The sequence below is a fragment of the Enhydra lutris genome, unplaced genomic scaffold (genome assembly GCF_002288905.1).
Source record: "Enhydra lutris kenyoni isolate GAN:26980312 unplaced genomic scaffold, ASM228890v2 scaffoldscaffold13, whole genome shotgun sequence".
Lineage (NCBI taxonomy): Eukaryota > Metazoa > Chordata > Mammalia > Carnivora > Mustelidae > Enhydra > Enhydra lutris.
In genome coordinates, this window is record NW_019154097.1 from 27,294,631 (window position 1) to 27,322,564 (window position 27,934).

General features: G+C 55.4%; 1 protein-coding gene across 2 annotated transcripts in view; it reads left to right on the forward strand.

Moving 5' to 3' along the window:
• The first annotated feature begins 4,380 nt into the window (after positions 1-4,380).
• LOC111146074 (DAB2 interacting protein) overlaps positions 4,381-27,934 on the forward strand; it is a 53,549-nt gene continuing 29,995 nt past the window's right edge. Inside the window, exon 1 of one of the 2 annotated variants that reach the window (XM_022501452.1) lies at positions 4,381-4,493. In XM_022501452.1, the coding sequence (XP_022357160.1) occupies positions 4,381-4,493 (113 nt within the window). Of the gene's footprint in view, positions 4,494-24,154; positions 24,211-27,934 lie in introns of those variants that run through there. The other variant, XM_022501455.1, reaches the window with a different exon arrangement.

Below are 27,934 nucleotides of genomic sequence, written 5' to 3' on the forward strand. Positions count from 1 at the left end.
CCAAGTGTTGGCTCTTGTCGCTGCTCTGGGGATATTGAACGGCACTGAGTACTTGGTCACCTGTTAAGATGGGGTACAGAGGTCTGCCTGATGGCCTTTGGCTTTGGTGCCCGTGTCCGGGTGATGGGGGTATTGATGGTGATGAGGATAGGGACAAGAAGAGTGAAGGAAGGCTTACTTTGTGCCAGGACCCTGCGGCCCACCCCTAGGCTGGTCTCTACCTCCAGCTTTGCTCCCCTTTAGTGCTCCCCCAACCCCGTATGGCCCACCCCTTCCCACTGGACTCCAGGCTCCCTCCTGCCTGCCTTGTTGATTTTACTTTACTGACCCATCCCTATCCCCTGCACCTCAACTACCCTCGCACACGGTCTCTGCCTCTGTTGTTCCCTTATCCTTGATCACTCTGCCCAGGTGTCTGTGACCCACTCCCTCACTTCATCCAGCCATGCGTGAAGCAGCCTCCTCTCTCTCTAGCCTGGACCCTACCCTGTGTTTCTTTCTCGCACTTGAGTTCACTTGAGATTATCACTGTGTACTTCTCCCACAGCAGACTATAAGCCCCAGGGGAGCAGGTAGTGGCTGTCTTGTTCCCTATAGTGTCTCCAGCCTCTAGAACAGGGCCTGCCCCAAGGTTGGTGAATGAACAAATCAGTGGATTTCATTTACTCTTACCCCATGAGGTAGGCACATTGCTGTGCGCTTTTACAGACGAGGAAGGCGAGCTCAGAGAGGGGGACTGACTAGCTCATGGTCACATTTGCAACATGACAAAACTAAGATTTAATGAGCCAGATGTCTGTAGCCCAGAGTCTTGTCTTAGCCAGTAGAAGCTACCACCTCCCCGAATCTAGGCAGGCCTGCTCTCCAGGAGAGGATGAGAATGCGAGGGGCTGAGAACTGTGGGTATTGTACCCTGAGAAGACAGGAGGGAGTGAGGAAAACTGGTGGGAGGAGGCCAGAGAGGGCCAGGGAGCAGGTCGGACACTTCACTGAGGCTCAGGACAGAGAGTCTCTGCAACGTAGTCCCTGAAGAGAGCAGCCCCGGGGCACCACGGCTCCCAGAGGCCCCTTGTGCTGGCTCTGGTTCCTGGCACGATTTCTTTCCCAGAGGAGCTCAGGCCTGGCCCAGCTTCCCAGGGCAGAGAAACACATGGAGAGAGACAGACTGAGACTCCAGCCTTGCTGTTTGCGTTGTTGTCACGTCTTCTCAATCAGCCTATTTCTGGGAGCAATGACTTCATCTCCTGTGATTCTCGACACAACCATTGTCAGGCATCCATGGAAAGACGGCCTGGCACCGTCCACGTTCTCCTGATGAGCCAAGTTAGGAGAGCCATTTGGCAGGCCCTAACCTGACCTGGGTCGGGGGCTTACGGTCAGTTCTGCCTCCAGGAGACTCCCCTTCCAGTGATCTCCCTCAGATCTGGCCTCGTTGACCCTAGGGAGCCCGGTGCAGCAAATGCCAGCCGGCTGGCCGGCACACGGCCTGTGTTGGGGGCCGGGGCAGTCACACCCAGCGTCCACCCTCAAGGGCTCCAAGGGCTCCTTGGAGTAGGCGGACCCTGCCTGCATTAGAGGGGCTGCGTGGGACAGGGAAGGGAGTGGGGACCCCACTTGGGCTCAGGGAAGGCACCAAAGAGTTGTCTGGGTCACAGAGGAAAGGCGAAGGCTGGTGGAAGATCTCCCTGTGGAGGGTAAGGGAAGGGCTGGCTGATGGGCCTGGCATCTGGGTGTCGTGGGCCACCGTGGCAGCGTGTTGGGCTGGGCCGTGGTGGGGGATAGAGTGGAAGATGATAAGGCAGGGTTTGGACTTGACCCTGTAGCTGGCTGGATTTTCAGAGGGGATGGGGCCTGCTGAGGGCTGTGGTTTTAGAAGCAGCTCCCTGGCTGTGTGTGAGGGTGGGTATGGGAGGCTGTCTTCGAGGAGGGGGTGGACACCGGCAGTGGACTCCCCTTCATCCTCCAGGGTAGGGGAGTCTCCTCCCCTGTCCCTCCCCCACACTGCCTGCAACGCCAGTCCCCATCCCTGGACTCCTTGTGGGCTAGGAACCGGAGATAGTGGGAAGTCCCAACTCTAGAGTGATCCCCCCAAAAATCTTTCAGCTGGACTTGGTGCGGATCTGGAAGGCCCCAGAATCCCAGAAGGCACATCTTTAGCCCAGGTTTATTTACATTTTCTCCTGGAGGCAGGGGGAGGACTTGAAGGACACCGGGCAGGATGTGGTGTCAGAACACTCATGCCCCCACCAGCTCCCCGTCTGGGGGTTCCCTGGGCCGGACCTCGGAGCAGAGCCAATAGTGCAGGCCCCTGCTGGGGGTCAGACTGCCGGGCGTCCACTCTCATCTGGCCCACTTCCCCGCTCTGTGGCCTTGAGCAGGTTGCTTGCCCTGTCTGAGCTTCAGTGTCCGCCTCTATTAATGGGGACAATAATTGTACCTGCTTCCCAGAGTATTTCTGAAGATTATTTGTTTTTAAAGTGGAGGAGGGTACTGGGGTAACTCAGTTGGTTAAGCGTCTGCCTTTGGTTCAGGTCATGATCTCAGGGTCATGGGGTCAAGCCCCATGGTGGGCTCCCTGCTCAGTGGGGAGTCTGCTTCTCCCTCTCTGTCTGCCCCTCCCCCCCACCCTTGCTTGTGCTCTCTCTCAAATAAAAAAATAAAATCTTAAAAAAATAAAAATAAAGGGGGAAGAGGCCTAACAGAGCATCCACACATAGGAGGGGCCCAGTTTGCCTTAGAGGGGCCATGGGGGTAGGGGCAAGGGGGAGGGCACTTATGGTCACCATCCTTACCAAGGCTCCCTTAGGTTTCCCAGGGCCAGAAGTGGGGAGGGTGATGAGAGAGCCTGGCTGAAGGAGCAGAGAAGTCTGGACCCTAGCTTCCACCGCTGCTGACCTCAGGCAAGTCTCTCTTAGCCTCAATTTCTGGGATCAAGGAAGGAATAAGGAAAGGATTGATGGTGGTTGGAGCCAGCAGGGGGCCAGTGAGGGGTTGACATACCTGTTAAGACTTCAATTCATTTCCCCATACTGAAAGTCTGCTAACTCCCTGCCCCAAGCAGGCACCGGCAGGAAATGTTTTCAGACGGGCCTTTTCCAAGCTAAGGGTGGCCACGTTCTCCTGCTTCTGTGTTATTTTTCCCACAGAGGATGGTCTGCTGTCGCCCTTGTCCCTGGGCCACCACCCATCTTCCTTTGCTTGCCTTCACTGTTCCTGCTGTTCAGCATCGTCTTTTTTGGTAAGAAAACTGTTCGGCAAACCAGCAAACATTTCCTGAGCATCTTTAGTCTGCTTAGGTCTATGTTGGGCCTAGGGGATACAGAGATGGTTAAGATACTGACCCAGGTATTAAGGGGAGGAAGATTGTTGAATTGTCTTGTGTTTAAACATCTGAATGCAAAAGCAGCGAGGCTGGGGCAAGATGCCCTGGGCCCTAGGTTCTTCTGCTTTCTGCCTTGGGACCACTGCAAATTACATGACCTCTCTGAGTCTCGGTATTTTCAGCTCAAAACCCAGGTCAGTTTTGGATTATTAACTTCACTCTGTCCTCTCCAGGTAGAAGGCTGGGCTCAGTGCACTTTGAGCACAAAGCTGGAAGAGCAGACTCGAGGCAGTGCGCTGAACCACGGTGAAGCCAGCTCTGCAACGTACTATTTATATGTCTTTGGACAAAATCCTTCCTTGAATTCCTTTGAGACTTTTTTTGGGGGGGATGTAAATGAGTATTATGGTATGCCTGATACCACAGGGCCTGGCCCATAGGAACTCATTCATTAAAGCTGCTGAATACCTCCCCTCCTCAAATCAGGCACCTGCTCCACACCAAGAACATGCCCCTCCGACGCCCTTCTCGGCCCCTCTTCCCAGCTCTGCATGTTCCATAGCGGGACTCTCCGCGGGGAGGAGGCTGTGGAAGCAGAACAGGCAGTTCCTCCCCCCCCCCCCCCCACCACCCGCCCTACAGCAGAGGCCTACAGCTAACTGAGGAGACCTAGCATGGGTACCCACAAACAAATCTCCCTTCAGGGAGAGCCCCTCGGTGGGGTTCAAATGGTTTAAAACCTTCTTGATTTGAATATAATACTGGTTTGGAATTCTGTCTCGCTTTAAGAAGAACATGTTTGCTAATGAAATTAATAGTGTAAACAAGATTTGGGGAGGGCAGGCAGCCAGAGGAGAGGGGTTATTTAAACACACTTCAAAGAACACCCTTTTCCAGCATCTAAGTCACCCCATTTGCATATGTAATGATTGTGCTAATTATAGGTGGCCTCATCTGTTAACAACAAGTTTGCCTGGTTGTGCTACATTATTGTAATCACTCAGTTAAAATTTCTGGCATGCTTTTCACCAAAGATAACACTAGTAATAACTCCTATCATGTTTGATCCCTTGCTCTGTGCCAGGCATCTTACCGGCCATTTGACAATGATCTCATCTCATCTTCACAACAGTTTTGTGCCCCGAAGATTCCTACCCGCTGTGTACACAGGGTGAGATTGATGTACCGGGAGGTTAGGTAATGTCCCTGGGATCCCGCAGCCGAGAGCTGGTAGCTGGGGACATGGCCCAAGTTCTTTGCTAACTCACGTTCTTTCTGCTCCGTGCAGCTTTGCCTCTCTGGGGAGATTTGGCACATGTGCTCGCTTTTTCTGTCGAAACTTTCCCTTTCTTGTTTGGTCCTCGCAGAAACTCCCTTGTGGCTGCAGAGGAAACTGAGACCGTAACAAGGAATTGAGGGCAGTGCAGGAGGCGCGACTGGGTCCCCTCATTTCTCGGGTGACACCGGGCCCAGCTCGCTCAACCACTTCCCACAGCGGAGGGAGGGCTGCCCCTCCTTGTCCTTCTCTGGGGTCTTGAGTCCCAGCTTGAGAGGATGGTGTCTTGCCTCTCCCACTCAACCAGTGCTGGGCTTGGCCTCACAGCCCAAGAAAATTGTAAGGCCATAAACAGGTGGGAGGACACCAAGTGCACCATAAATCACTGTACATTTGTTGTCATTAAATCGGAGGTTGCCCCCAGGTCGCTTGTGGCCATACGTCAGCCACAGACAGGTTTCCCTGGGTCTGAGAAGATGCAGAGGTGTTTCTTGGTGTTTTTAAAAAAAATCAGTTACCAACACTGAAACACCCATAAAACATTCACGGGAAAAATCAGGGTTTCTGGCTTTTCCCGAGCAAACAGATGTGGCAGCATTGAGCCTGTATCCCTGTAGGGCAAAGAACTGGCCGCTACAGCTCATCCCATCCTTTTCTCCCTGGAAGGCCTTCAAGTTGGTGTAGCCCACCTTAGCTCTTCCCAGCGGCCCTGTGTGTTGGGGGCAGGGGAGGGGAATAATGTTCCCATTCTGTAGACAAGGAGCTTGGGGCCTAACGGGACCGCTGGACCCCGCTGCCACAAGCTGGAGTTGGGGAGGCTGGGACTTACACTTCATCCTCACTGCCCTCCAGATGTGTCTGAGCCCCACTGGCCACCCTGGAAAGAAAGAAACCTTTCACAGGCCTAATGACTCAAAACTAACCAGCAGTGAGCCTGGGGAACTGTTCCTGTCTCCCCTTCTCCCTTTCCACCCTCCCGAGGCCGGAGGGGACATGGGAAACCTATTCATTTAAACTCAATTATTTTCTCGAAGACAGAACTGAACTGAATTGGGTCAGCAGCTATATTTGCTGTGCTCAGCTATTTCCCCTGTACCGCCAGCGCCCACCGGGCGTGTTGCTGGGCCCCGTGCTGCTGGGCTCACCAATTATAACTCCATATCAGTGGCCGTTTCTTAGCGTGCTTGGTTTGGGAACAGAGGAACACTCTGTGCTCCTTCACCGAGCAGGCCACAGGAGCAGGGTCTGGAGTGCGTGGTCACCACCTCCTGGACCCAGGCTGCAGGTTTGGCGCATTTCATGTCCAACCCCTGTCTGCAGTAGATGTGCTTCCGACAGTGGAGTTTTACAGACAAGGAACCTGAGGTCCGGAGAAATCGGGTGCTTGTTGGAGAGGCAGGCCTTGGAATCAGATGCAACTGGGACCTTACTAGGTGTATGACTTGGAGCAGAGAGCTGACTGCTAGGCACTCCATCTCATCTGTAAATGAGGCATGAGTACTCGACATACCTCTGGGGGCCAGGCTGTCGTACTGGAAACGTGACATGCTGTGTGGACAGTTAACCCACCCATCCACACTCATTCCCTTGCACTGTGTGCAAGGCACAGAGCATGGTAGGGGACCAAGATCTCAGAAGGCGTACAGGCTGGGCGGCCATCCTCTCTGTGAACCGTTCCTGATCCTCTGCAATCAACTGGAAATGTTTCTGCAGTCATTACAGGTCGCCTGTTGGGACAGGCCCTGCAGTGGATACTCGCTCAGCCTCTCCTGGACCTGTGGCTAGGCGTGCTTTTGTTTGGCAATGATGTCTGTATGTGCGCCCCCCCCCCCCCCCGACCGGGCCCGTCTTCTCCGCACATGCCGGCGGTTGGGGCCCCCCCCCCCCCCCCCCGCGCGCGCTGGACTGCCAGCTTCCTGAGGGCATAGAGCACGTGTCTTGTTCACTTGCTCGTATGCTGATGTCATGCCCTTTCTAGCTGGGTGACCTTGGACTGGTGGGCCTATTTTCTCTTCTGTAAAATGAGACAGTAGTGTCTCCCTGTGACACCCAGAAAGAGGCTACTGGCAGCTTTGTGCGTAGACACCTGCAAAAACTCTCGGGAAACATTTGGAGGAAGCCCTATCAGATGCTTCTGTTCCACCCTCTTGAAGCCTGGAACATCTAAGATCGGGGCTCTGGGGGATCCTGGGAAGGGCTGTGAGTGCCGTCTTGTTGCAGAGTTGCTTCCTTATGTGGAGCAGTGTGGACGGGGTGTAGTCTGTGGGCCTCCCCTCATCCCCTCCATCTTCTCTGCTCTGGGGGCTGGGTCTTTCCCAAGCTCGGGCTGCTGGAGCTGCTCTGGTCTCAGAGAGCCATACCTCCCATTGTCCAGTGGTGGGGCTGGGATGAATTAGGACCTAGCCAGCCGCTGCTGACTTCCAGGAAGGCACCAGGTCCCAGTGCCTGGCATTGGGACTTTGTTTTGGCCGTGTTGAATCTGGAGGTAGAACAGGGTCCCCCAGTCCATTCCCATGATATTGTTGCTGGTCCCAGAGGCATGGGGGTGGGTAAGGGGACAGTTCAGGGAGGTTTGGATTCCTTGACCTTTTAGGGACTTGGTGAAATCAGAGGGCGTGTCTGTGAACTGGGGCATCGGGCCGGTGTAGACCTGTGGTGGTGATGGCTATGAGAGCAGGGCTCCACTCTCGTGGGGTGGGGACAGAACTTGGGGACTGGGCAGCAGGTGACCTAGTCAGAGACACAGAAGCTAGACCCTGGTAGAGCACAGTGAATGGAACTTGAGCCTTTGGGGGCAGGACTTAGGGATGGGGGGCCTGACCACCAGCCAACCCCAGCATACTGTCATAGGGCTCTAGCAGCCACAGGCTCAGAAACTGTAGCCATCTCTCCCTCCCCCTTGCCCCTTGTAGCAGTCAGTCCCTGGAACACCATGCTGAGTGTTTGCCCAGCACTTGGCACCGTGACAACCAAGAAAGAAATGCTGACCAGGTCTTATTGAAAGTTCGAGTGTAAATTTACTATTTTTCTAAGGAGGCATCACGTGGGTGGGAATTTACCCACCCCCTTTACATACACAGTGTTTTGATGGAAGCATTGCATTTTTTGAGTGAACATGTGTCAACATCACTGTGGGGGAAAAGGTTCCAGGATTCTCTGCCAGCTGAAGTCATTACCACAAGGCACTGGTTGGGGGCCTGCAGATGGGGGTGATACAAATAGGCCAGTGGAGGGTGAGGAGGTGGCCAAGTGGGGAGCCTGGCTGGCCTGATGGGAGGCTGGAGGACCTTGGAGCTGGGCCGGGGTGAGGGGGGCCAGGTCTCTGAGCAAGTGGAGAGGAGGAAGGGAGTTGGGAGGTTGTGGGCTGACAGTGTACATTAAACGCCGCCCCCCCATCACAAAACAAGGTGAGTAGGGAGCACAGAGACAGGGACAAAGAACAGAGGCTCTGGAATGGTGAACACTGGCAGCTTAGACCAGAAGGACAGGCTGGGGCCAGATTGTTGAGGGGCCTGGAATCCCAGCTCCCACCACTAACAAGCTGTGTGACCTTGGGCAGCTTTTCCAACATCTCTGTTCTTTAGCTTCATTGTAGTAAAATGTAGCAGTGGATGCCCACAGCTTATGACTCTCTGGAGGATTCATGGAGATAATGTATGTTGAATGCCTAACACTGGGCCTGGCACATAGCAGGTGCCAGGACACATTTGTTGTTTGTTGGTGATGATAAAACCACATAAGCATAGATGTGCGCACATAAATTAACAGCTGGAGTGCACTGAAACTGCTCTCCAGAGTTGGCCCTCAGTCTAATATCAAGTTTGATTCTCACCTTCAGCAAATACAGCAGCTGTCTCTTTAGAAGCTCTTGTCCATGAACAGCTGGTCCCTGGGGCTGACTCTCCTGTAAGGCATCTGGTCCTGTGCCCACCTCTGTCCTCTAGCTGAGACAGCTCTGGGCAGGTCAGAGAGGGCCTCCATCTTCTGCAGCCTCTAGGAAGAAGAGATCCATGGCCACAAGATAGGTCCCCCTCCCAGGGGGCTGTGCCTTGACAATGTTGGGGCTGGCTCTTGCACATCAAGAAATGGGAAGGTGCTTGAAGAAGGATGGTTCCAGAGTTCTCCAGAGAGCCTAGCCCAGTTGGCGAGACATCTTCAGATCTGAAAGATGATGCCACATCTGGGCTCTGAACTTTTGGTAGGAGACTGACCTACAGGGTGTATGTGTTCATCACACATTTATTTGAATCCCAGGACTTGAAGAATGGGAGATGAATAGATCCCAAGGAGGGCCTGACAGGGGAGTCAGCAGGACTCCCCCCGGGGAGGGGGATGCTGCATGAGGCAGGCTGGGAATTCAGGAAGAGGAAGGGGTGATTTCATATTTCCTGTGCCTAGGGACAGTGGGAAAGCCCTCCCCCAGGTGGGGACAATTAAGCTGGGTCTGAAAATTTGAATGAGAATTAGGAGTAGGGGGAGGAGGGGTGAGATCAGTGGGAGCAAAGGTGTGGTGTGGAGGAAGGGCAGGGCAGGCCTAGGGCAGAGTGAAAAAGGAGAGCCTGTGGCTGGTTGCTCCTGTGAGGGTGAGGAGTACCTTGGTGGGTAGGTGGGGCCTAGTGATCAGGGAGGCCTGGTTCTCCTAAGGTGCTGGAACCCGGCAGGAGTGACTGGATTCTGGCAGCCTCCGGAATTCCCCCAGCTATCTGTGGCCAAGTCACTGTGTGTTCTGTACTTTCACATATTGTTCAGGTTGACTCTGAAAGGAACTTACAGGAGGTTATGTAGCCCTCTGAGCTAAGGCTGGAAGGGTATGGAGGAGGGAACTTATTCAAGGTCAAGCAGCTGGTGAGTGTGTGAGCCTGACTCCGGGATATACATTTTCTGACCCCAAATATGGGCTTCTTTCTTATTTTTATCTTATTTTCTTAAATTGAAGTATAGTTGATGTACAATATTATATTGGTTTTAGGTGTACAACATGATTTGACAGTTACATACGTTATGAAAAAACTTGTTTCTTTTTAGCTTTTGACCCCCTCCTGTGGTAGCTGTCATATTGAGAAGCCGCTGTCATAGGGGCCTCTTGTAGAACAAAAGCTTAAAACTGAGAGGACCCACCAGCAGGGTGGCTTCCTGCCTGGGGGTAATCTGGGAAGGCCTCCAGGAGAAAGGGGTTGTTATAGAATTGGAGAGGGAGACTGAGAGGACCAGATGGGTAGTAGGTACAGATGGTTCTGGAGTGAGGCATATCTGCTTTTAGATGAAGCTAGGTCAACTTGTGCAAGTGACCGAGCTTCTCTGGGCTTGATTTCTTCATCTGTAAAGGGGTCACAGTCTTGGCCTTGCCTGTTTGTTGCCAGACTAAGCTCAAGTAGGAGATCTTGTAGGGCCTGCACCTAGTGGAGGTGCTTGGGAAGTGTTCTCTGGCCCTTCTTCTGTCGCCAGGGGCTTGCTTCTGCCCTAAGACATCTCTCTCTCTCTGCTTATAGCCTCACTTCTCCCCTCTTCTGAAATTTCCCCTAGGACATTGGGATCTTGGGCTTGGACCCTCTGGGCTGTGGGTGTGGGCCGATGGAGATGTTGGGGGCTGCAGGCCTTCTCCACCAGTGGTCAGGGTCACTGTTGCCTAAATGGAGCTGAGCCAAAGTGAGGACACTGCAGGGGATGGAGTGAATTACAGACTTCCCAGTTTGGGGATTGCTTTGGGGCCACAGTCAGACCTCTTCACCAGCCTTTCGTGCTCCAGCCAGAGTCCTGGCTGTCTGCACATAGTAGGTGCTAGACAGTCTGGCACTTGAAAGGAGCTCAGATGTTTGCCGAGGGACTGGAGCAAGCTGAAACCACTGTGAGCTGAACGGGGGCTTGTGATGTCTCTGGATATAGAAGCCAAGGAGTAGGCAGGACCCCCAGCAAGGGCTGTATACTCTCCCCGACCCCCACTTCTCTATCTATATTTACATGGTGGGATTGGATGCCGTTATCTCATTGTCTCAGAAAGCTGTGCGGCAGCCAAGCCAGTGGAGGCTTCTGGGTGCTGGACCCCAGCTTGATGAACCCTCAGGGTGGTGGCTGTAAGAGAAGGTGTTCCCAGGGTGGCAGAGGCTCACTATGTAGCCGGCTCAAGTGTAATGGAAAAGGGGTGACTCCAGGCCAAAATGTTGAGTTGATTGGGTGTGCCCTTCCCAGAGGGATTTGTGTTTTGGTGTGACCTGAAGATGAATCTCTATGCCAGAGAGTGGGGTGGCATTTGAGCCCGTGGGTCAGACTGGGTCTGCCTGCCCCCCATATCCTTCCCAAACCTGGGCAGCTGCCCTTGCTCACCCAAGCGCCTCCTCCGTCCTGGTAGTTAAACCTACTCCTGTCATCGTGGCCCCATCCACGATGTGGGTGTGTGGGTGCTTCCCTACAGATGAACCGGGTGGGAGAAGGAACTTGAGCTCAGGACTGCTGCGCAGGGGTCTGCGCCAGTGACTTGGGTAAGCAAATCCCTGGCTGTGCCGGTACCTTCGCCTTCGTTCACACTTTGGAAATGTTTGAATGGAAGTGCGAGGTGGCAGGGGAGTGGGAAAGCTCCGGGCTGCGGCTCCGAGCTGGGGAGCCCGGGTGTGGCCTTCGCGGCGGCGGATCTGGCGGCAGCGGCCGGGCAGGAGCGGAAAGCGGTTGCAGCTGCGGACAGCTGGCCACGCAGACCGGCGCCGCCGCGGGGCCTGGGAAGGGAGGGACGAGCGGCTCCCAGTGGGCGGGCTCCTGGGACAGTGGCTGGGGGCGGGGCCGGCAGCTTCCGGCCTGGGGGAATGGGGCGTGGACCCGCCCGAAGGAATGCGCCGGGAGCCGCTGGCGGAGAGGCGCTTTGGTGCGTCCCCCGAGTTACCCCACTCAGCTTCCCGAGCTGTGACAGGTCTGTGACAGGTCTGTGACAGGCCAGCCAGAAAGGTACCGAAAGATATTCCTCAGCACATGTGCCGCTGCCTGCTTTTTGCCAGACACTGGTCGGAGGTGTTCGGCCTTACCAGGGTGAACAGGTCCCTGTTCTTAACAAACCTTTCCTATGGTGGGAGAGAGAATAAGATGATTTAAGATCAGGGCTACGAGGAAAGTGAAGCCGGGGTGTAACTTGGGGGTTGGGGTGGAAGTTACACCTTTAGCTGCCTACCCCCTTTAGCTAGAGTGGCCAGGGACGGCCTCTCCTAGGACACTTGATAGGAGACTTGATATGAGACCGGAATGAGGTGAAACCAGCCTTGCCTAGAGCCAGGGCCGCTCAGAGGGAATAGCAAGTGCAAAGGCCCAGAGGCGGGACTGGGGCAAGATATACCCGGGGCGGAGTCAGCGCTTCATGGGAGGAGCCTGCAACGGACCTCTCTGGCCAAGGTTTCTCCAGCTTCCTGGACCCAGAGCTTGGCGCCAGGTCTGCACCCTGCCCCCGTGCTCTGGGAGGAAGACTTGCCTGTGGCTGGAAGCAATTGTTGGTTTTCAGGAGTCTTTCTAGACTTCTTGGATGTTGTGCCATGTGGTTACCTGTATGGAAGACTGTAATTTTCCACTTGTTCTCTGAAGGACCCGGAAATCTCTAGATGTTGTCACCGCTGTTTTTTTTTTTTTTTTAAGTCATTTTTGAAATTTCAACTTGGAAGACAGATTCAGCATGTGCTTTGCGGGAAGGGGAGGCACGCCTGAACACACCTCTTAGATGCTGGCCCGAGCGGAGAGGCCCCCTGATCTGGCTGGGAGAGGCACTTGGCTGCAGGCCATTCTCAGGAATGGGCCTCTGTGGCCTCGGACTCCTTGGTGACAACCTTGGCAAGATTCTGGGCCGGGCCAGAGCACCAGCTCTGTGGAGACCCGGTCAACCTCGCAAACCGGATCTGGCTCCCAGGCTCCCAGTGCGCAGACCGGGGTCATTCGAGAGAACTGTGATTCCACTGCCAAGGTCTGTGGGGGGCTCCGTGGGAGGAAAGGGGCACAGGAAACTTACTCCCTGGTGGGTGGGCACGGATCTAGCTGGAAGGTGTGGGGCTGTTTTCTCCAAGGAGGCCCAGCCCTGGGACATCCCCCTCACCTCGGTCCAGGCCCTCCTTGGTGTGCCGAGGAGGTCTACAACAGCAACCCTTTCTCTTACCTCTGACTGGCCCACGGGCACTGAATGGGAGGCTTCCCCAAGGGCTTGGGAAGAGTGAAGGTGGGGCCGGGGTTGCTAGGCTGGCTCTTCTCCTGGGACTCAGGAGCTCTTCTGAGGGAGCATCAAGTCTGGGTGGCAGGGTGGAGAGAGGCCCAGGAGCACAGGACCAAGGAGGCCAAAGCAGGAAGACTCTGGGGTGCCTGGAAGGTAACCTAGGCCCAGGGACTGGCAGGGTTGCTGAGGTGGGCTGTGAGAAGTGGGCTTTGACCCCAAGCTGCCTGGTGAGGAGTCAGTGAGGGCCCCGGGCTGCTGTTCCCTTAGCCTGGGGCTCCCAGCAGGCCTCTTGGAGACAGATTTAATAATCCGAGCCTGTCTCTCAGGCGGTTAGTGTTGCAGGAGATAAGCTTTACTCCTAAAACTTTTATTGATCAAGACACTAATAAAAAGTAAAAGGTTTTTTGGAGCAAGGTTTTTTGTTTTTTGTTTTTTCCTTTTTTCCTACTGGAGCAAAGAACATCAGAGCCCTAAAACACAAATCTGTTTTCCTTCCTCTCCCTAGGTTTAGGGCTGGGGGTGGGATTTGGCCTTGTTCAGATTTCCCCTCTTCAGGAAGTCTTGCCTGACTGCGCTGGCCTTGTGGTCACTCCTCTGTTTTCCAGTAGTTCACCGGAGCTGCCATTGCACATCTGGTCTGTTCCCCAGAAGGGTCGAGGGTAGGGCTTACAGAAGCCTGAGACCCCGAGGGCAGTGAAGGGCATCTGCCCTTGGAGATAGGGAAGGCTTGCTCTTGACTTCTCAGGCTTTTTTTTTTTTTTTTTTTTTTTTTAAGATTTTTTTTATTTATTTGACAGATCACACCTAGGCAGAGAGAGAGAGGAGGAAGCAGGCTCCCTGCTGAGCAGAGAGCTCGATGTGGGGCTCGATCCCAGAACCCTGAGATCATGACCTGAGCCGAAGGCAGAGTCTTAACCCACTGAGCCACCCAGGCCCCCCACTTCTCAGGCTTTTTGGGTTTGGTTCTTTTGCTGCCTTGTTCTTCATTTCCTAAACACTTCCTGAGCTCCAACACCCTGCTGTAGCCTCCCTTCCAACGCAGAAATAGAAGATGCGACCGCGGCCTTGCAGAGCTTGCCTTCTGTCAGGAAAGACAGATGCTCGTAAATAAGTGGGAAAGCAGAGTAATTCCGGACTGGGGAAAGTTGTCCTCCTGACATGTAAGTCAGGGATGTTTGTCTCCTCTGTTCGGCACCTTGTTTCCCAGTGCCTAAAATAGTGCCTGGCACAGAGTTTGCACTAAATAAATATTTGCTGGCTGAATGAGCCAAACGCTCTGAAGAAAACAAGTGTCTCAGTGGGGAGTAATGGGGTGTGGCAGGACCTGTGATAGCTATCCAGGGGCTATCCATGGGGAACAACTGAGCTCCAGACGCTGGCGTTTCCCTGAGGCCTTTCCCTTGTGGAGGTGAAAGGAGAACGCCCACCGAGGCAGCAGCGAGTACAAAGTCCCCAAGGCGGGAAAGCAGAAGCTGCAAAGCAGAAGCTGCGGGGGTGGGTGGGGGTTGGGTTTGGTGGATGAGGTCAGAGGGTAGGCACCTGCCTACTTCTTCCACTTGGGGAGGAGTGTGGATTTATTCAGAGTGCTATAGGGAGTATTGGAGGAGTTTCTCACCCCAGCATTAAATAATCCAGTTTACATTTCTGTACTGTCCCTCTGGCTCCCTGGTAGGGGTGAGAGTGAGGCTGCCGGCTGGGGCGAGCAAGGGAGATGTTAGAGGGGTGGCAGGTTTTGCTGATGGATTGAATTCTGAAGGCTGGGGTGGGGGGGTGTCCTGGCTCCTGAGTCTTCACTTTGGACATTTCGGACTTGAGATTCCTTGAGGCATCCAAGAGAAGATGTCAGCCCAGCATGCCCTTTGTGAGTCTGGAGCTCAGAGGAGGGGAGGGCTGGGGATAGAACTCAGAGGGGCCTTGGGCACACTAGAGTTGATGAAAGCAAAGGAACAGATGAAATTCCCAAAGCAAGGTGCTCTACTGAAAGGGGGTGCCCCCAGGTTAGAGCCTGAGCAACTCCAATCCCCCCCCCAACCCAGGGAAGGGGCCGAGGTAGCAGGAAAGGAGATGGGAGAACCTTAGGTATTGGTGGCAGGGAGGGAGGAGGAACACCAGAGGGTCTGGTGGCCTGGGTTTCAGGGAGGGTGTGGGCTGTCTTCTGTCAGTGAAGAGAGGATAGAAACTGTGGTTGGCCTTGGCCCCATGAAGGCTCTTGGGGACCATGAGGAGAACCACTGGGGTCAGGATAGGTGAGTTGGATAGTAGAGGAGTAGGCTGTGGTGTCAGGGAAGGGCAGGAAGCACCAGCCAATCCAGGAAGCTGGGGAGGATGGGGTAAGGGCTCAGACCCTCCTCTCTCTTCTTTGGGTTTACCAGGGTCTTGCCCATTCATCTCAACCCTGCACCCCATCCAAATCCTCTGAGCAGAATCCTTGGATGGAGAGGGCTGGAGGGGTGCCCTAACGTGCTCTTGAACCCCTGTCTGGGCTCCTCTCTCCCTTTCTCAGCAGAGCTCGCTCACTGTCCTGTAGTGGCTCACTTTTTCTGGTTCGTGGGACCACCTGACCCCTGTTCTTCCCCATCTCCCTACTTCGTCTCTCTCTGGGTCCAAGGCCCCTAGAGGAGAGCATTGTGGAACTGGGTTTGCTTGGAGGGTCTTTCCTTCTTTGTCAGAGCACGCTGGACTTCATTTACACTGGTAATGTTGCTCTGGAAAGCTCCTTTATGTGTTGGGCATTCAGAGAAGTTTGAGGTCTTTTTCAAGGTATTTTGGTGGCCAGAACCTGGACCTCCCCCAAGGCGTGGCTGGCTGTGTGGGGAGTTTAGAATGTGTTTGGCTTGTGGGTGGACAGGGTAGGGTTGGGGACAGCCTAAGTTCTAATGGTCCTCAGGTGGGGGTTCTCAGTAACTGTCAAATGAATGACACTCAGATATTTGCGTGTTTGGACTCCCAGGTTGTTTGGTTAAATGCTTCCTCTGCTGGTTAACCAGTGTTTTCACATCTGTTATCTGCAGGGGGTGTTTCTTCATTTCATACCTGAAGAAACTGTGGCCCAGGAAAGTGAAAGGTCTTGCCCAGAGATCACAGTTGCTAGGTAACATCACCAGAATTGCACACCAAGCCTGCAGACCTCCCATGAGGCTGCCCTTAGGGACCAGCCTCGGGGGTGCGGCGTGGATGGTGGGGTGCAGGGCGCACGGTCTCCTCCTGCCCCTTCAGAGCAGTGGCCATTTGCTATGCTGGGCTGTAGGGCATTCCTCCTGACCACCTGTTTCCTGTGGCAGTCCAGACCCTCCCTTCCCTGGCTCCAGGCTCCAGGAAGACAGGATGAGGCAGCCTTGAACTGGGTCAAGCCTTGGGGGGGTCCCCAGCTTCTGGAAGGCTGTTTGTGTGTGGCTTGTATGGCTGTTGTAGAAATCCCCACAGGAAAGCCAGCTCAGGTGCACAGCATCCCTGGGGAGACACCCGAGCAGGACAGGGCCTGCCCCCTCACTGGGGACTGGGGAGACTGAGGAGACTCAGAGACGGCAGGGGTGGGGCTAGGCTGCCCCTGGAGGGGTGGTTCTTGTGCTCCCTCCCCATGGGCCAGGTGCCTCTGCACTCTTGCTTCCCTCCTCCTACCCAGCAGACTCCAGTTAGCCTGGGGCCGGTGCAGGACAGAGGCAGGTTCTTTCCAGGTTTCTAAGGATTTGGGCGACAGCCGCCTGCCCCCACCCTGCCCCACTGTCTCTATGGCTTTCTGGCCTGGATGTTTCTTGGGGAGGGCAGGCACCTGGGAAGAGCTACAGAGTAGTCTTGCGTAGTAGTCCCTGAGGGTTCCAGGTGGATCCCCCCTCTTTACAGGGGGCATCTGAGGACTCGAGGAAGAAGTGACTTGTTCAGGATCACTACCCAGTGAGCTGGTTTCCTACTTTGATTCCCAGCATATCATGGGGGCAACCTCCTGCAGCCTAGCTTATCTGACTGCTCTTTGTAAAGTGCTCGCTCTGAGCCGGGCCTTGTTCTGTATCGTCAGTTCTTCATAGCCACCCCGTTGGGGGGTTAAGTACTGTTATTGCCCATTTTACAGAAAGGGGCTTGTCCTCAACCACCTGGGTTGCAAGTCACATGGCCCACATTTGAACTCAGTCTCTTCTTAACCAGCAGCCTACCCAGCTTCAAACTTATGTGGTTGCTGGATTCTCTAGAATCAGAAACAAAAACAAAATGGTCAACCCTTGAAGGACCTGGCCCTCGAAGAGTTAGGTCCGAGGACACTGCCTGGCCTTGGCCGTTCTCATGGAGGATGGCCACTTCCAACGTGCCCAGCCACTCCAGATGCCAGGAAACAGTCCACCTCTCTTGGAGTTTGTTAGACCAGGTACCAAGGTCCAGGCTGTAAGTCTCCTTTCCTCACCTCTGCCCACTCCTGTTCTAGCAGCTCAGCAGGCCCTTGGAGCCTCAGGGCCTCTGGAGAGCACTCAGCCCTGCAGCCCTGCCTCCTCCTTTCTCTTGGACAGTGGAAGGGCTTCGGCCACTGAGCTTGGAAGGACGGCTCTCCTCACCTGTCCCTTCCTCTGGCCATATATCCTTTCCAGAAAGGGATGAGGGCCTGAGTGTCAAGCAGTCCTCCTGCAGGGCTGCAGACCTGCCTCATCTCCCTCTCCCTCCTCCTCTCTCCTTTTCCTGTATCTCACCCTTACCTAGCATCTGTCTGTTTCCTGCTGTGTTGTGTCCAGGCGTGATTCCCAGTGTTTCCATCTGTAAGGGGAAAACAATAGAAGAGACCCCACAGGGTTTTGAGGCCCAAATTGAAAGCCCAGTGGCTGGGCACTTGTAACAAGTGAGTCCCCATCTACCCTCTACATTCTCCCCGTGAAGGCGGAGCAGGTAGGGCCTGCGGGTCAGGGTGGGGAAAGTGGGCCTCCGGAGGGGGCAGGTGGGAGCCAGAAGCCTGGCTTCCTCATCTGTGAGATGGGCTGTGAGGACACGTGCCTGTGGAGGGCTGTGAGCAATGCCCGGCAGTGTTAGCCGTGCTGAGCACCGTGTCCGGCCTATACTGAGTGCCGAAGAGAGCTATGCTTTCTGCTCTTCCTGCTTCAGAGGTAGCTACGTTTGGGGGTGTGGGGCGCTCTTCGGGTGAAATTTGAATTTTTACTGTGGTGTATTTTGTCTAGATTTCCTGAGAAGGCCAAGCCCTCCATTCTGATCATGACTTCGGGGGAGTTTTTTTGGGTTTTGCTGTCTTGTCTCCTGCACTGAAAAAGGGATCTGTGCCTTTAAGGCGCCGACAGCCCCGAGTGGGACACTGGCCCTTTAAAAGCACATTACAGAGAGTTGGAACTTAGCCTTTGTTTAACTAGCAGTGATTAGTCCCAGCGGACAGGGCTGGAGTGGTATGTCTAGGACCAGACCGGAGTGCTGCGGACTGGCTGGGCCCACTGAGGGACAGCGGGCTGACCGGTGGCTGGCCTGGCCCCTCGCTTTCCCCCGGCCTGGTGATTCTGGTGGCTTAGGGACCCTGGTGGCCGTGCTGAGGGATGGTAAGTGGCCTGATTGTTCTCATTTGCCTGAGCAGAGGCTGGAATGTGGGCCGTTGCCAGCCCCAGGGCCCCTGACCAGCCTCCTGGGCCCAGGGAGCCCCAGTGAGATAGGTGGGAGCAGGCTGGTAGGGAGGGGTTGTCACAGGTACTCAGTCTTGGGAGGGATTCCGTGTCTCATGCAGACATCTCCCGCCTGCCCAGAATGTGGAAACAGTTAGATTAGCCCCGCCAAAAAGCGAGAAACTGAGAAGTGTTGCTGCTGGTTTTCGTTTTTTTGATGGCCTACCCCTTTGAGAACCGGGAAAGGCTAGGAATGGCCGAAAAGTTTTCTGAGCTGGGGATCTTGGCCTTTGCTCTGGGTGGCCCAACCCTGGGCTGGACTGGGTGGGGCTGCCCTGGGGTTTGGGGGCCATGTCATCTCCACCCCAGCTCCCCGGCCCCCCAGCAGGGCTCTTTTATATTCCCCCCCTCCCTTCCTGGATCTGTTCCCTGATCCCTGGGCCTGCGGGCGGTGGAAGATCAGGAAGGCTGCTCCGGGCCTGGAGTGTGTTCTGCTCCCGCGTACACATCTGAAACTGTGTTAGGAGTCGGGTCACTGTGATGTGGCAGCCTTTCCTGGGGAAGTACCTCTGTCTCCAGGGAAGGCAGAGATCCGGCTTGTTAGTGGAGGGCTTGTGAGGATTAAATGAACCAGTGCCGCGAAGCGCTAGGCGCTGTGCTGGGCGTGTTCCAGCCTTGGTCCCAGCCACCCTCACTGCCGTTTCCGGGGGGCTGGTGGTAGATCCGACTCCTACCAGCAGGGTGTCCTTCTCACCATTTTCTAGACAGGGTCACATCAGAGGTGACAAAGGCAGAGCTCAGGGTACAGGTCTGGCGATCCAGAATTTCTGTAAGTTCTCTGAAAGCTGGTGCATGGGCTCACATGATTTCTGTAGTTTTGGTGAAAGCCTGAGGCTTTGACAAGCAGTGAAGATAGTTTGGAGCTGGAGCCCAAATGCTAGGCCTCCAGCTCTGCCCCATACCTGGGAATGGTGACCTTGGACAAGCTGCTGGACCTCTCCTCGCCTCCACGTCCCAGTGTCTGAGGGGGTGGGGTGCGTGGGTCAAACCCTGGAGGGAGTTCTCGGTTTTGCTAGGGCACATACATGGAGGTAGAGGGTCTTTGAGCTAGGATTCATGGATAAAGCAGACATAGCTGCTGGGTTGGGACCCACCTTGGATGCTATATTTAAAAGTATTTGGCATTATTGGTTGGAATCCCATGGGCCAGGTGGCAAATGACAGATTGGGCTAGTTTATCCTAGAGGCAGCCAGTGTGGGGGGTTGGTGGGGAGAGTTGGTGAGCTCTCAGAGTCTGGCATACTGTCTGGGCTTGGGAAGCCGCTTGAGGTCTCGAGCCTCAGTTTCCTTAACTGTAGTCAGGGGGCTGGGTTTTATGAGCATCAGAAGCCCACATTTAGTGGACCCATTACACTTCCCAGGTGTGAGATGTTATGGGTGAGGTAGGCACTGTAGAACCACAGATGGCTGTGGCTTATGGTCACTAGGAGCAGGAGGAACTCAGCAGCTACACCCCACTTTCCTTTGATGTCTAGATTCCTGCCTTTGTTGGTGGCCTGGGAACCTGCGGCTCACTGGTGGCCACCCTCTCCTGCTAGTTTGCTGCTGTTGAATGACCCAGGCTGTCTCCTACTAGTTACAGTCTGGGAAGCAGAGCTCTGATGTCCCACTGAGACTCCCAGATACCAGGCTTAGGGACGACTAGGAAGCCCGGGTCCCAAGGCCTCCAGGCTGTGTCGGCGTATTGGAGGCACCTGGTAGCTCTCTGCTGGGGTGCTGGATTAACTCAAACCGGGAGTGGGGGGCATAATGAGGTTCGTGAGCACGAGGAGCCTCCAGCAGGCTCTGGCAGGAGGGAAGGTTAGCCCATTTGTCAGGTAAAGAGGCCAAGGTGCAGGAGAGGCCAACTTGAGAACTCTGCTCTCTTGGCCCAGTGCCTGTTCCCATCTTTGACTCTTGTCTCTCTGAGACCACAAAGCTGCTCTGTCCCAAATTGTGGCTGGAATTAAAAAGACAGCAGGGCTGGAGATGAGCACTGGGGCTGGAGTCTAGGGTGTCTGTGTTTGTTCCCAGATGTGTCTGTCCATCTCTCTTCAAATGGGGGCTTGAGGTGCCTGCTTAAAATGACAGCACTCTCAACCTTGCTGTTGGGGGTGGTATGTGGAATGGCCAAGGTTCTCTGGGCTCAGATGGCAGAGAGGCTCTTCAAGAGCCCCCATACAGGGAGGGCCGGGCGGGCCCTGCATGCTGGGCAGAGTAAGAGGCGTTTTGGAAATAACTGTGTGCCCAGGGAGAAGCCAGGAACCTGCAGAGCAGTGCTGCTGGGTAGGGAAGGGGCGGAGTGTCCAGGCAGAGGCAGAACCAGGCCTGATCATAGGGCTCACTGCGTGTCAGAGGTGGTGTCACCCCCATTTTACAGATGACAAACGGAGACATAGGGAGTAACTAATGTGACCAAAGTCCTAGAGCTTTATTCTCACGTGTGTTTGTTTTAAGGAAGGAGTCTTCTCCACATTGACCAGTCATCAGCCAGCACAGTGCCGGGAGCTGGGGCTGTGTTGACAAGGGGCTGGTCCTTGGTTGAAGCAGGAAGCTTGGTGACCAGGGATGGGGAAGACAGTCCACACATAGCTTTGTCACCCTAACGTGAACAGCCTGCACAGAACAGGAGGGGACATGGCATGGCCCTCGGGTGTTAGGAGGGGAGAAGGTCCTGCCTCTGTCCCCATCCTCACATTTCTTGGAGGGGCAACCTGAACCTAGGATGACTTCCCGGAGGTAAAGAGCTGGGAGGAATTAGATTAGCCAGAGGGAAAAGTGGCTTTCTTGGGAGACGGAAGTCCTTGGTTTTCAATTCATTTGTTTTTTTATTTCATCATCTTTCACCCCTCTTGGGTCATGAGTCCCCAGGGCCTGAGGTAGCTGTTGGCAGTATTTATGGTTGCTGCCCCGGGGGATGGCGGGGTTGCTGGGGAACCAGTCAGAAACCAGTCCCACACTCCGTGGTGTGATCCGTGGGACCAAGGGGATGGATGGGTGCGTTCATGTGTGTGAGAAGGAGAGGGTACAGACCGCCTCAGGGTGGGAGCAGCTCGGTGAGGGCCTTGAACCATTCTCGAGAGTTGTCCGAGGGAGAAGGTGGGAAGGGCATCCGGCAGGGACCCAGCATGTGTGCTGTGGGTTGCTGTCTGGGTCCTGGGAGACCTGTAGTGTCAGGGTTGCCGCACACGAGGCTGGGGGCAGTGCTCCTGGGGCTGGGAGTGGGGGGCTTAAGCTTTAGGGGCGTCACCCTCTTTAGTCTTTCGGAGTGCCCTGGCCAGGCTCTTGGCTGTTTCTCCTGTGGAACAGCGAGGGGGCCGGAAAGCTGTCCCCGCTCCGAAGCAGGAGGGGCACTCGGCCCTCAACTCACTTTCGATTTGTCCAGATCTCATCCCATTCAATGAGTGTTCCTCAGATTCTCTTCTTTTAAAATTCAGGGCACTTCACTGTTCTACTGAGGTTTATGAATGTTTAAAAACTGCTTTGCGGTCCCCAAAGTAATTTGACAAGTCTGACAGCTATTGATTAAAAACCTGAAATTATTCAGGCTGCAGGATGACTTGGGGGATTAGAAGGAAAGTTTTTTTGTTTCTTCTCACTCTGTGTGCCCCTTGCCCTCCCACCCCCCGAAAAGACATAAGAGGTGGGAGGTAAATGTGTTCCCGAATGTTTTTTGAAAACTCCATTAGGCTGCGGAATGGCACTGGAGAGGGCGGGGATGGGGATCACCCCTCACGTCCCCCGTCTGGGCTCCAGCTCCGCGGCAGGCAGCAGTGAGGTGCCCTGGGAAGGCGCTGGAGGTGGTGGCAGCGGGGGGAGGCGGTGTGCTCTTTTGTGTCTGGTCCCTTGCGCTCTTGGGCTGTCAACATGGTGGGGTTTCTGTGGCACCCTTGGAAGTGGCCTAGCCGGTGAGGCGCTGCATCCCAGAGAGAGGAGGGAGCTGGTTTGGGGCTGCTATGCAGCAAGTCCAGGGGTCCGAGGGATGGGGTGGGGGGGCAGGGTTGTCCAGGACAGGAGCCCTCCTGGAAAGGTTTCTCATCTCCCTCTCTGTGAGAGCCTCCAGGCCTAGCCCAGTGTGAGCTGAGTACCAGCACTGGCCCCCTGAGGGTGATGAAGCCCTTTGGCTCTCAGCATGCATTCTGCCCTGTGTGACCGGGCTGAGGCACTCCGTTCTCCCAGCCTGTTTCCTCTGCTGTCTTTTTTTTTTTTTTTTTTTTTTTTTTAAAGAGTTTATTTATTTGACAGAGATCACAAGCAGGCAGAGAGGCAGGCAGAGAGAGAGGAGGAAGCAAGCTCACCACTGAGCAGAGAGCCTGACACCGGGCTCGATCCCAGGACCCTGGGATCATGACCTGAGCCGAAGGCAGAGGCTTTAACCCACTGAGCCACCCAGGTGCCCCTCCTCTGCTGTCTTAAAGCTTCCTTCGTCATATCCTTCAGATTAACTGGGGTGTGTAGAGGGAAAGTTGCCCCATGAGGTAGGGCTCTGCGGACCTATTTGAGTTCATGTTCCCCGTTTCTGCTAGGGCGATGCTGCCTTTTGTGCGGGGCTATTGGGAGAAGGCTGTGCTGTGATGTGTGCACCTTGATAGGCATTCCTGTCCCACAGTTGGGTACACAGTAGGTGCTTAGTAAGTGGCTCTTAAGTCCAGGCAGCCACAGTGTTGATCATTAAATCAGCACCTACGGGGCACTTCTTAGGAGCCAGGCCTCGGGCTGCGCTATAGCCATAGCACACGATAAGCCTGTTGTTGTTGTGGTGTAGACCTCCTTTGCCAGCTTGGCCCTGCGGCGTGGAAGGGAAGCACGGACTCCCAGGGGTCGGGTGAAGGCTGGAGACCAGCACTGCCCAGCCCAGGGCTCAGCATGTGGATAGAGATGGGGTCACACTGGTTCCAGTGACTGCTAGGGCCTGTCCCCTGGCCTTGGATGAGAGAACCCCAGGCTGAGAGGGACCATGCTTCCAGGCCCTGTCATCCCAGGAAGACTTCCCAGGCAGGGCAGCCAGCCTCCTTGCCTTTTAAGGACAGGCTCTGTCTCCCCTGGGCCCTGGGAGCCGCTAGGCAGCTGCATTCTTCTCCCCTCTCCTGGGACCGCAGCTGGGCCAGGAGTAAGCACTGGCCTTCTCAGCATCGGGTTCCCAGGCCAGCTGGGCAAGGCTGGGTGTGGGGAGAGATGGCTCTGCTGGGTGTTCTGGGTGGGGTGCTGCCCTGTTTGTGTCCTGCCGCTCGATTCCCAGGACGTTGGCGCCCACACCCCGACTGTGCTCCAGTTTTGGAGGGCAGAGTTTTCCAGCACAGCTGTCTGGACCGCCTGGCTGTGACAGGCAGAAGTGAGTTTGGCATGTTCTGACCTGACTCCAGAGTCCACAGTTCCCGCCAGCCCTCAGGCGGGCACCTCCTCCATGGAGACCAACCTTCGTCCAGGATTTCTACCCCTTCCAGGCCTGGTTGTGGTCATGGGCAGCGGCAGCGGACCACACCAGCATGAGTGGGAGCCTGGGTCAGGGGATGCTGTGCTTGGGAGTCACAGGCACAGGGGCTAAAGTGGCCCCTCGAGGGGTCTACTGACCACCCGTTCCTTTCATTCAGGAAATTAAGGGCCTTTTTTTTTTTTTTTTTTTTTTTTTGAGGTATCCCAGAGCATTTGGGTAGATGTAGTTTGTCCCCATTTTATAGATGGGGAAAATTGAGGCGTGGAGATGGTGAAAAGACTAGAGTGGTCAGAGGAAAGGAACAGAAAATGGCCAGAGAAGTCCTTATCTCATCACCCCAAATGTCAGGAGCATCACCCACCTTGGAAACAGCCTTCAGACAGACAGGTAGGTCCTGTGTTGGCCTTGCTCGTAGCTGCACCCCTGCACTCACAGTGGTATCTGGCACTCACCCGCACCATCTTACTTGATCCTTCTAACAGCCCTGTAGGGGAGGTAGGCCATTCTCCCTATTTCTGGGTGCAGAAACTGAGGCCTGGAGAGTTGAATGACTTTCAAGTGATTGTGGTTGAGTGGTTTTTAAGGAATGGAGACTAGCTTTGCTGCGGTGGCTGGGCACCATTGACACTAGGCCCTCCTACCCTCCTCCCTGTTCCCGGCTGTGAGTGGGGAGGGCGGCTGTGAGTGGGGAGGGCGTGCATGCCTTTGCCCCGGGGCTCACTCCACCACCTGCCTCCATAGCCTGGTGCCCAGCCGTCCTTCGGTAGGGCAGGCGTCCCCTCTGCGTGTGCCTAAAGGGGCTACCAGCTCCTGTTTGCACACTCCCACAGATAGGGTGCTCACTCCTTTAAAACCAAACCAGCCTGTGCCTGAGTAGTGACTGGCCTCTCCTGGTCCTAGCTCTGCCCTCTGGGGGCATGCAGGGCAGCTCCCTCTGCCCCTTTAAGACTTTGAAGGGAATTTTGAATCTCTCGTTTTCCAGGCTATATAACCTCTCAACTCACCCTGTCCGCTGGGAACATCCTCCCCTGTCAGAAAGGGCTTCTTAATTATCGCAAGTCTTGTTTTTGGGTCTCCTCCCTTCTTGAAATAATGGGGTATTTGCTAAACTTCTGTGTTAGTAACCTTTGAAGGAAAAAAAAGCTGGAGTTGAAAAACAGCTCGTGGGTTGGCTGGAAGGCTATCAGATAAGACTGTGGCCCCAGAGCTGGGACAATGTCCTCTTGTCCTGCTCCCTGGCCCTCACAATGAGCTGCGGTTGGGGCTTGGCTCTCTCTCTCCAGCGGTGGCTCCGCCCATGCCCGTGCCTGTGCCGGGCCCACGTTTCCTGGGCAGGGGCTGTCCCACCCTCACCAGCCCCCCCAGTTCTTCCCTCTGGACGTGGAATGAGTGGGTCATGGTGAGCAAGTCAGCTGGCCATAGCCCTCGGTGGCTCAGCTGGCTGTGGGGCGATGGAAGGTTGAACGAGGCGCGGATGGAACTGGCCTTAGACTCCGCTGAACGGGTTCAGATCTCACTTGGCTGCTCACCACCCATGCGATCTCGGGTGAGTTTCCCGGCCCTTCTGGGGGGCAGCACCTCGGCCCTGGTGGGTTGTCCCGAGGAGACAGGTGGGAGAGCCGTACGGGGTGTGGGTCTCAGCCGCATGGCCTGGGTGTGAGCTCTGTCTGCCCGGGGACACCAGGTGGCAGGCTGGTGGCAGCAGCATTTGGGCTGGGCTTCGACAGCTGAGAACGAGAGAATTCATTAGGCAGAGGAAATAGCATGGGCAAAGGGCCCCAAAGGGGGACGAGTCAGGAGGAGAGTCTGGGTCACTTGTCGGGGTGTGGTGTGAGGGGAGATAGAGAAGGCGTTTCGGGGAGGGCTTCAGTGCCAGGTTAAGGCACAGTGACGTGTTTCTCTTCGGGATGTGAGGGGACAGCAGAGGGATGGGGGTCACGCCGCGTTGGGTGGAGGGGCCCATCTGGTAGGATGGTGCTGCTGTGGTCAGATGGAGAAGGCTGGTGGGAGACCCCCCCGCACTACCCCCAAGGCCCTGGCCAAGACTGCTGGAGCGGAGGAGTCCAGGGCAGGTCTCCCTCCCCTGTGGCCCGTGGCACTCCCATCTGTGACCTGGGAACCGTGGTACCCTCCCCTTCTCAGGAAGTACGAGGATTCCATGCCATGGAGGTAAAGGCCTGAGCAGACGGCCTCAGCTGAGGAGGGGACACGGGGCTTTTGGTCCTTGGGGTCTGATGACGGTCTAGAGAATCCATTGTGTCTAGGACTCAGAGACGTCTCAGAGGGTGGGGCAGTCGTGGGGGGTGTGGTCGTGGGGGTGTGTGGCCACGGAGGGTATGATGAGCCATCTGGCCTTGGGAGAGGTGGAGGGAGCTCCCCATAACTGGACAATGCCAGAACAGGGGCATCTCTCAAATTCTGGGGGAGTCCTGGGGCGCTGCTCCTGGGACCTGACCTCAAGCAGACAACCACTGTGATCAACGCTTGGGTTGTCTTTGTCCCTTTTCCCAGTCACTGGGGTGGAGGTAACCCAACCAGCTCAGGGAGGATTGCCTCGATCCCAGCTGAGCTCCTCCCCCTTCCCAGAGCTTAGCTGACCTTGGCTGCTAAGATACTGTGGCTTTGGTCTGGGAACCCCAGGGGCCCAGAATCTTCTTTCTGAGACATATCCAGCCCTACCCACCAGGAGCCCCCAGCCAGACAGGAAGATGGTCTGTGACGGACCTTCCTAGCATAGCCTGATGACTGTCAGGGGTTGGGACCATTGCAAGGTTACTGTCTCTGGGGACTCTGGGAAGGCTTCACAGAGGAGGGTGTGCTGATGTTGAGTGTTGAATTTGGATAGGACGAGGGGACGACATATCCCTGGAGGCCTGCCTGAGGGAGCTGTGAGTCCTGGGGAAGAGCAGCCCAGGGTGAGGGAGAGCAGGCAGAGGGACCCCAGCAAGCGGGGCTGGTACTGAATTCCATGCATTCCTGGCCGGGAACCCCTCTTCTGCTCCAGGGCCTGAGAATCGCCTCTCTCTGAAAATTCTCTTTATACACTTCAGTGTCTGCTCGTTTCTGTTGATTTTGTTTGAAGCAAGGCCCTTCTTTTTCAGATAAAGAAGTGGCCCCCAGGGGGTTGAGGTATGGAGGTGACACTAGGAGGAAGACCAGCCCCTGGGCCTGCCCTCTCGGAGCAGGCTTGTCTCTCCCTGGTGAAGTGGGGGTGAGCTCAGTATTTGCTTCTCGGCCATGTGAGGTTTCAGCAAAGGGATATATGTAACATTTCCTGTGGGCACAGCCCAGAGCTGCCAGCTCTGCTCTGGTGAGGAGGGCCAGGCGCACGGAGCCGGCAGTCTGGACTGAGATCTGAGCCCAGTGCAGTCCCATGGCATCCCTGGCAGGGTTGTTGTGAGAATGAGCTCGGACCTGGGCTGCAGCAGTGTGAAGGCTTTTGCTCCCTTTAGTGTGGTAGCTCTGGTCTCCAGGGACCACAGGAGGTCATTGGGGTAAGCCATCATGGGACAAATCTGGGCGCTGGAGGAGGCCATGCAGTGGGACTCTTGGGCCACCTTCTCTCTTACGCTAGCTGTGGAGTGGCAGGGAGGGACCTGATGTGGGGTTAGGGGTCACAGAGACTTGTACACAATGGCATCAGGCTCCAGACCCCTGTACCATACAAGGCAACTGTGGGCAGGGCTCCCAGACCAACCAGGGCCCCATTGCAGCAGGGGCCTTGGGCAGATCAGGTCACTGCTGCTCCCTGAGCCCCTTACCTTTCTGTAAAATGGGTAGATGAATGTTGCTGGTGAAAGGGATGTGGAAGTGAGCAGCTGGGTGTCCTGCACCTGATGGAGGTGGGTGCTTCTGGGTGGAGTACCTCCCGGCAATGGAGTGGGAGCAAGGCAGTAGCTGGCAGCTGGTCTCCTCCTTTTCCGGAGCTTCTTAGGTCGGGAGACTGAGCCTCCTGCTGCCTGCTGGGAGCCTGGGCAGTCTGCGGTGCCCTCCACCCTTCTCCCTGCCTCGTTGGGCTTTTTGGGCAGCTTATAGGTGAGCTTTAGGTGAGCAAAACACCACCCTAAGATGCTGTTCGAAGGCAAAGGCAGGGCTGGGTGAAGGCATACTT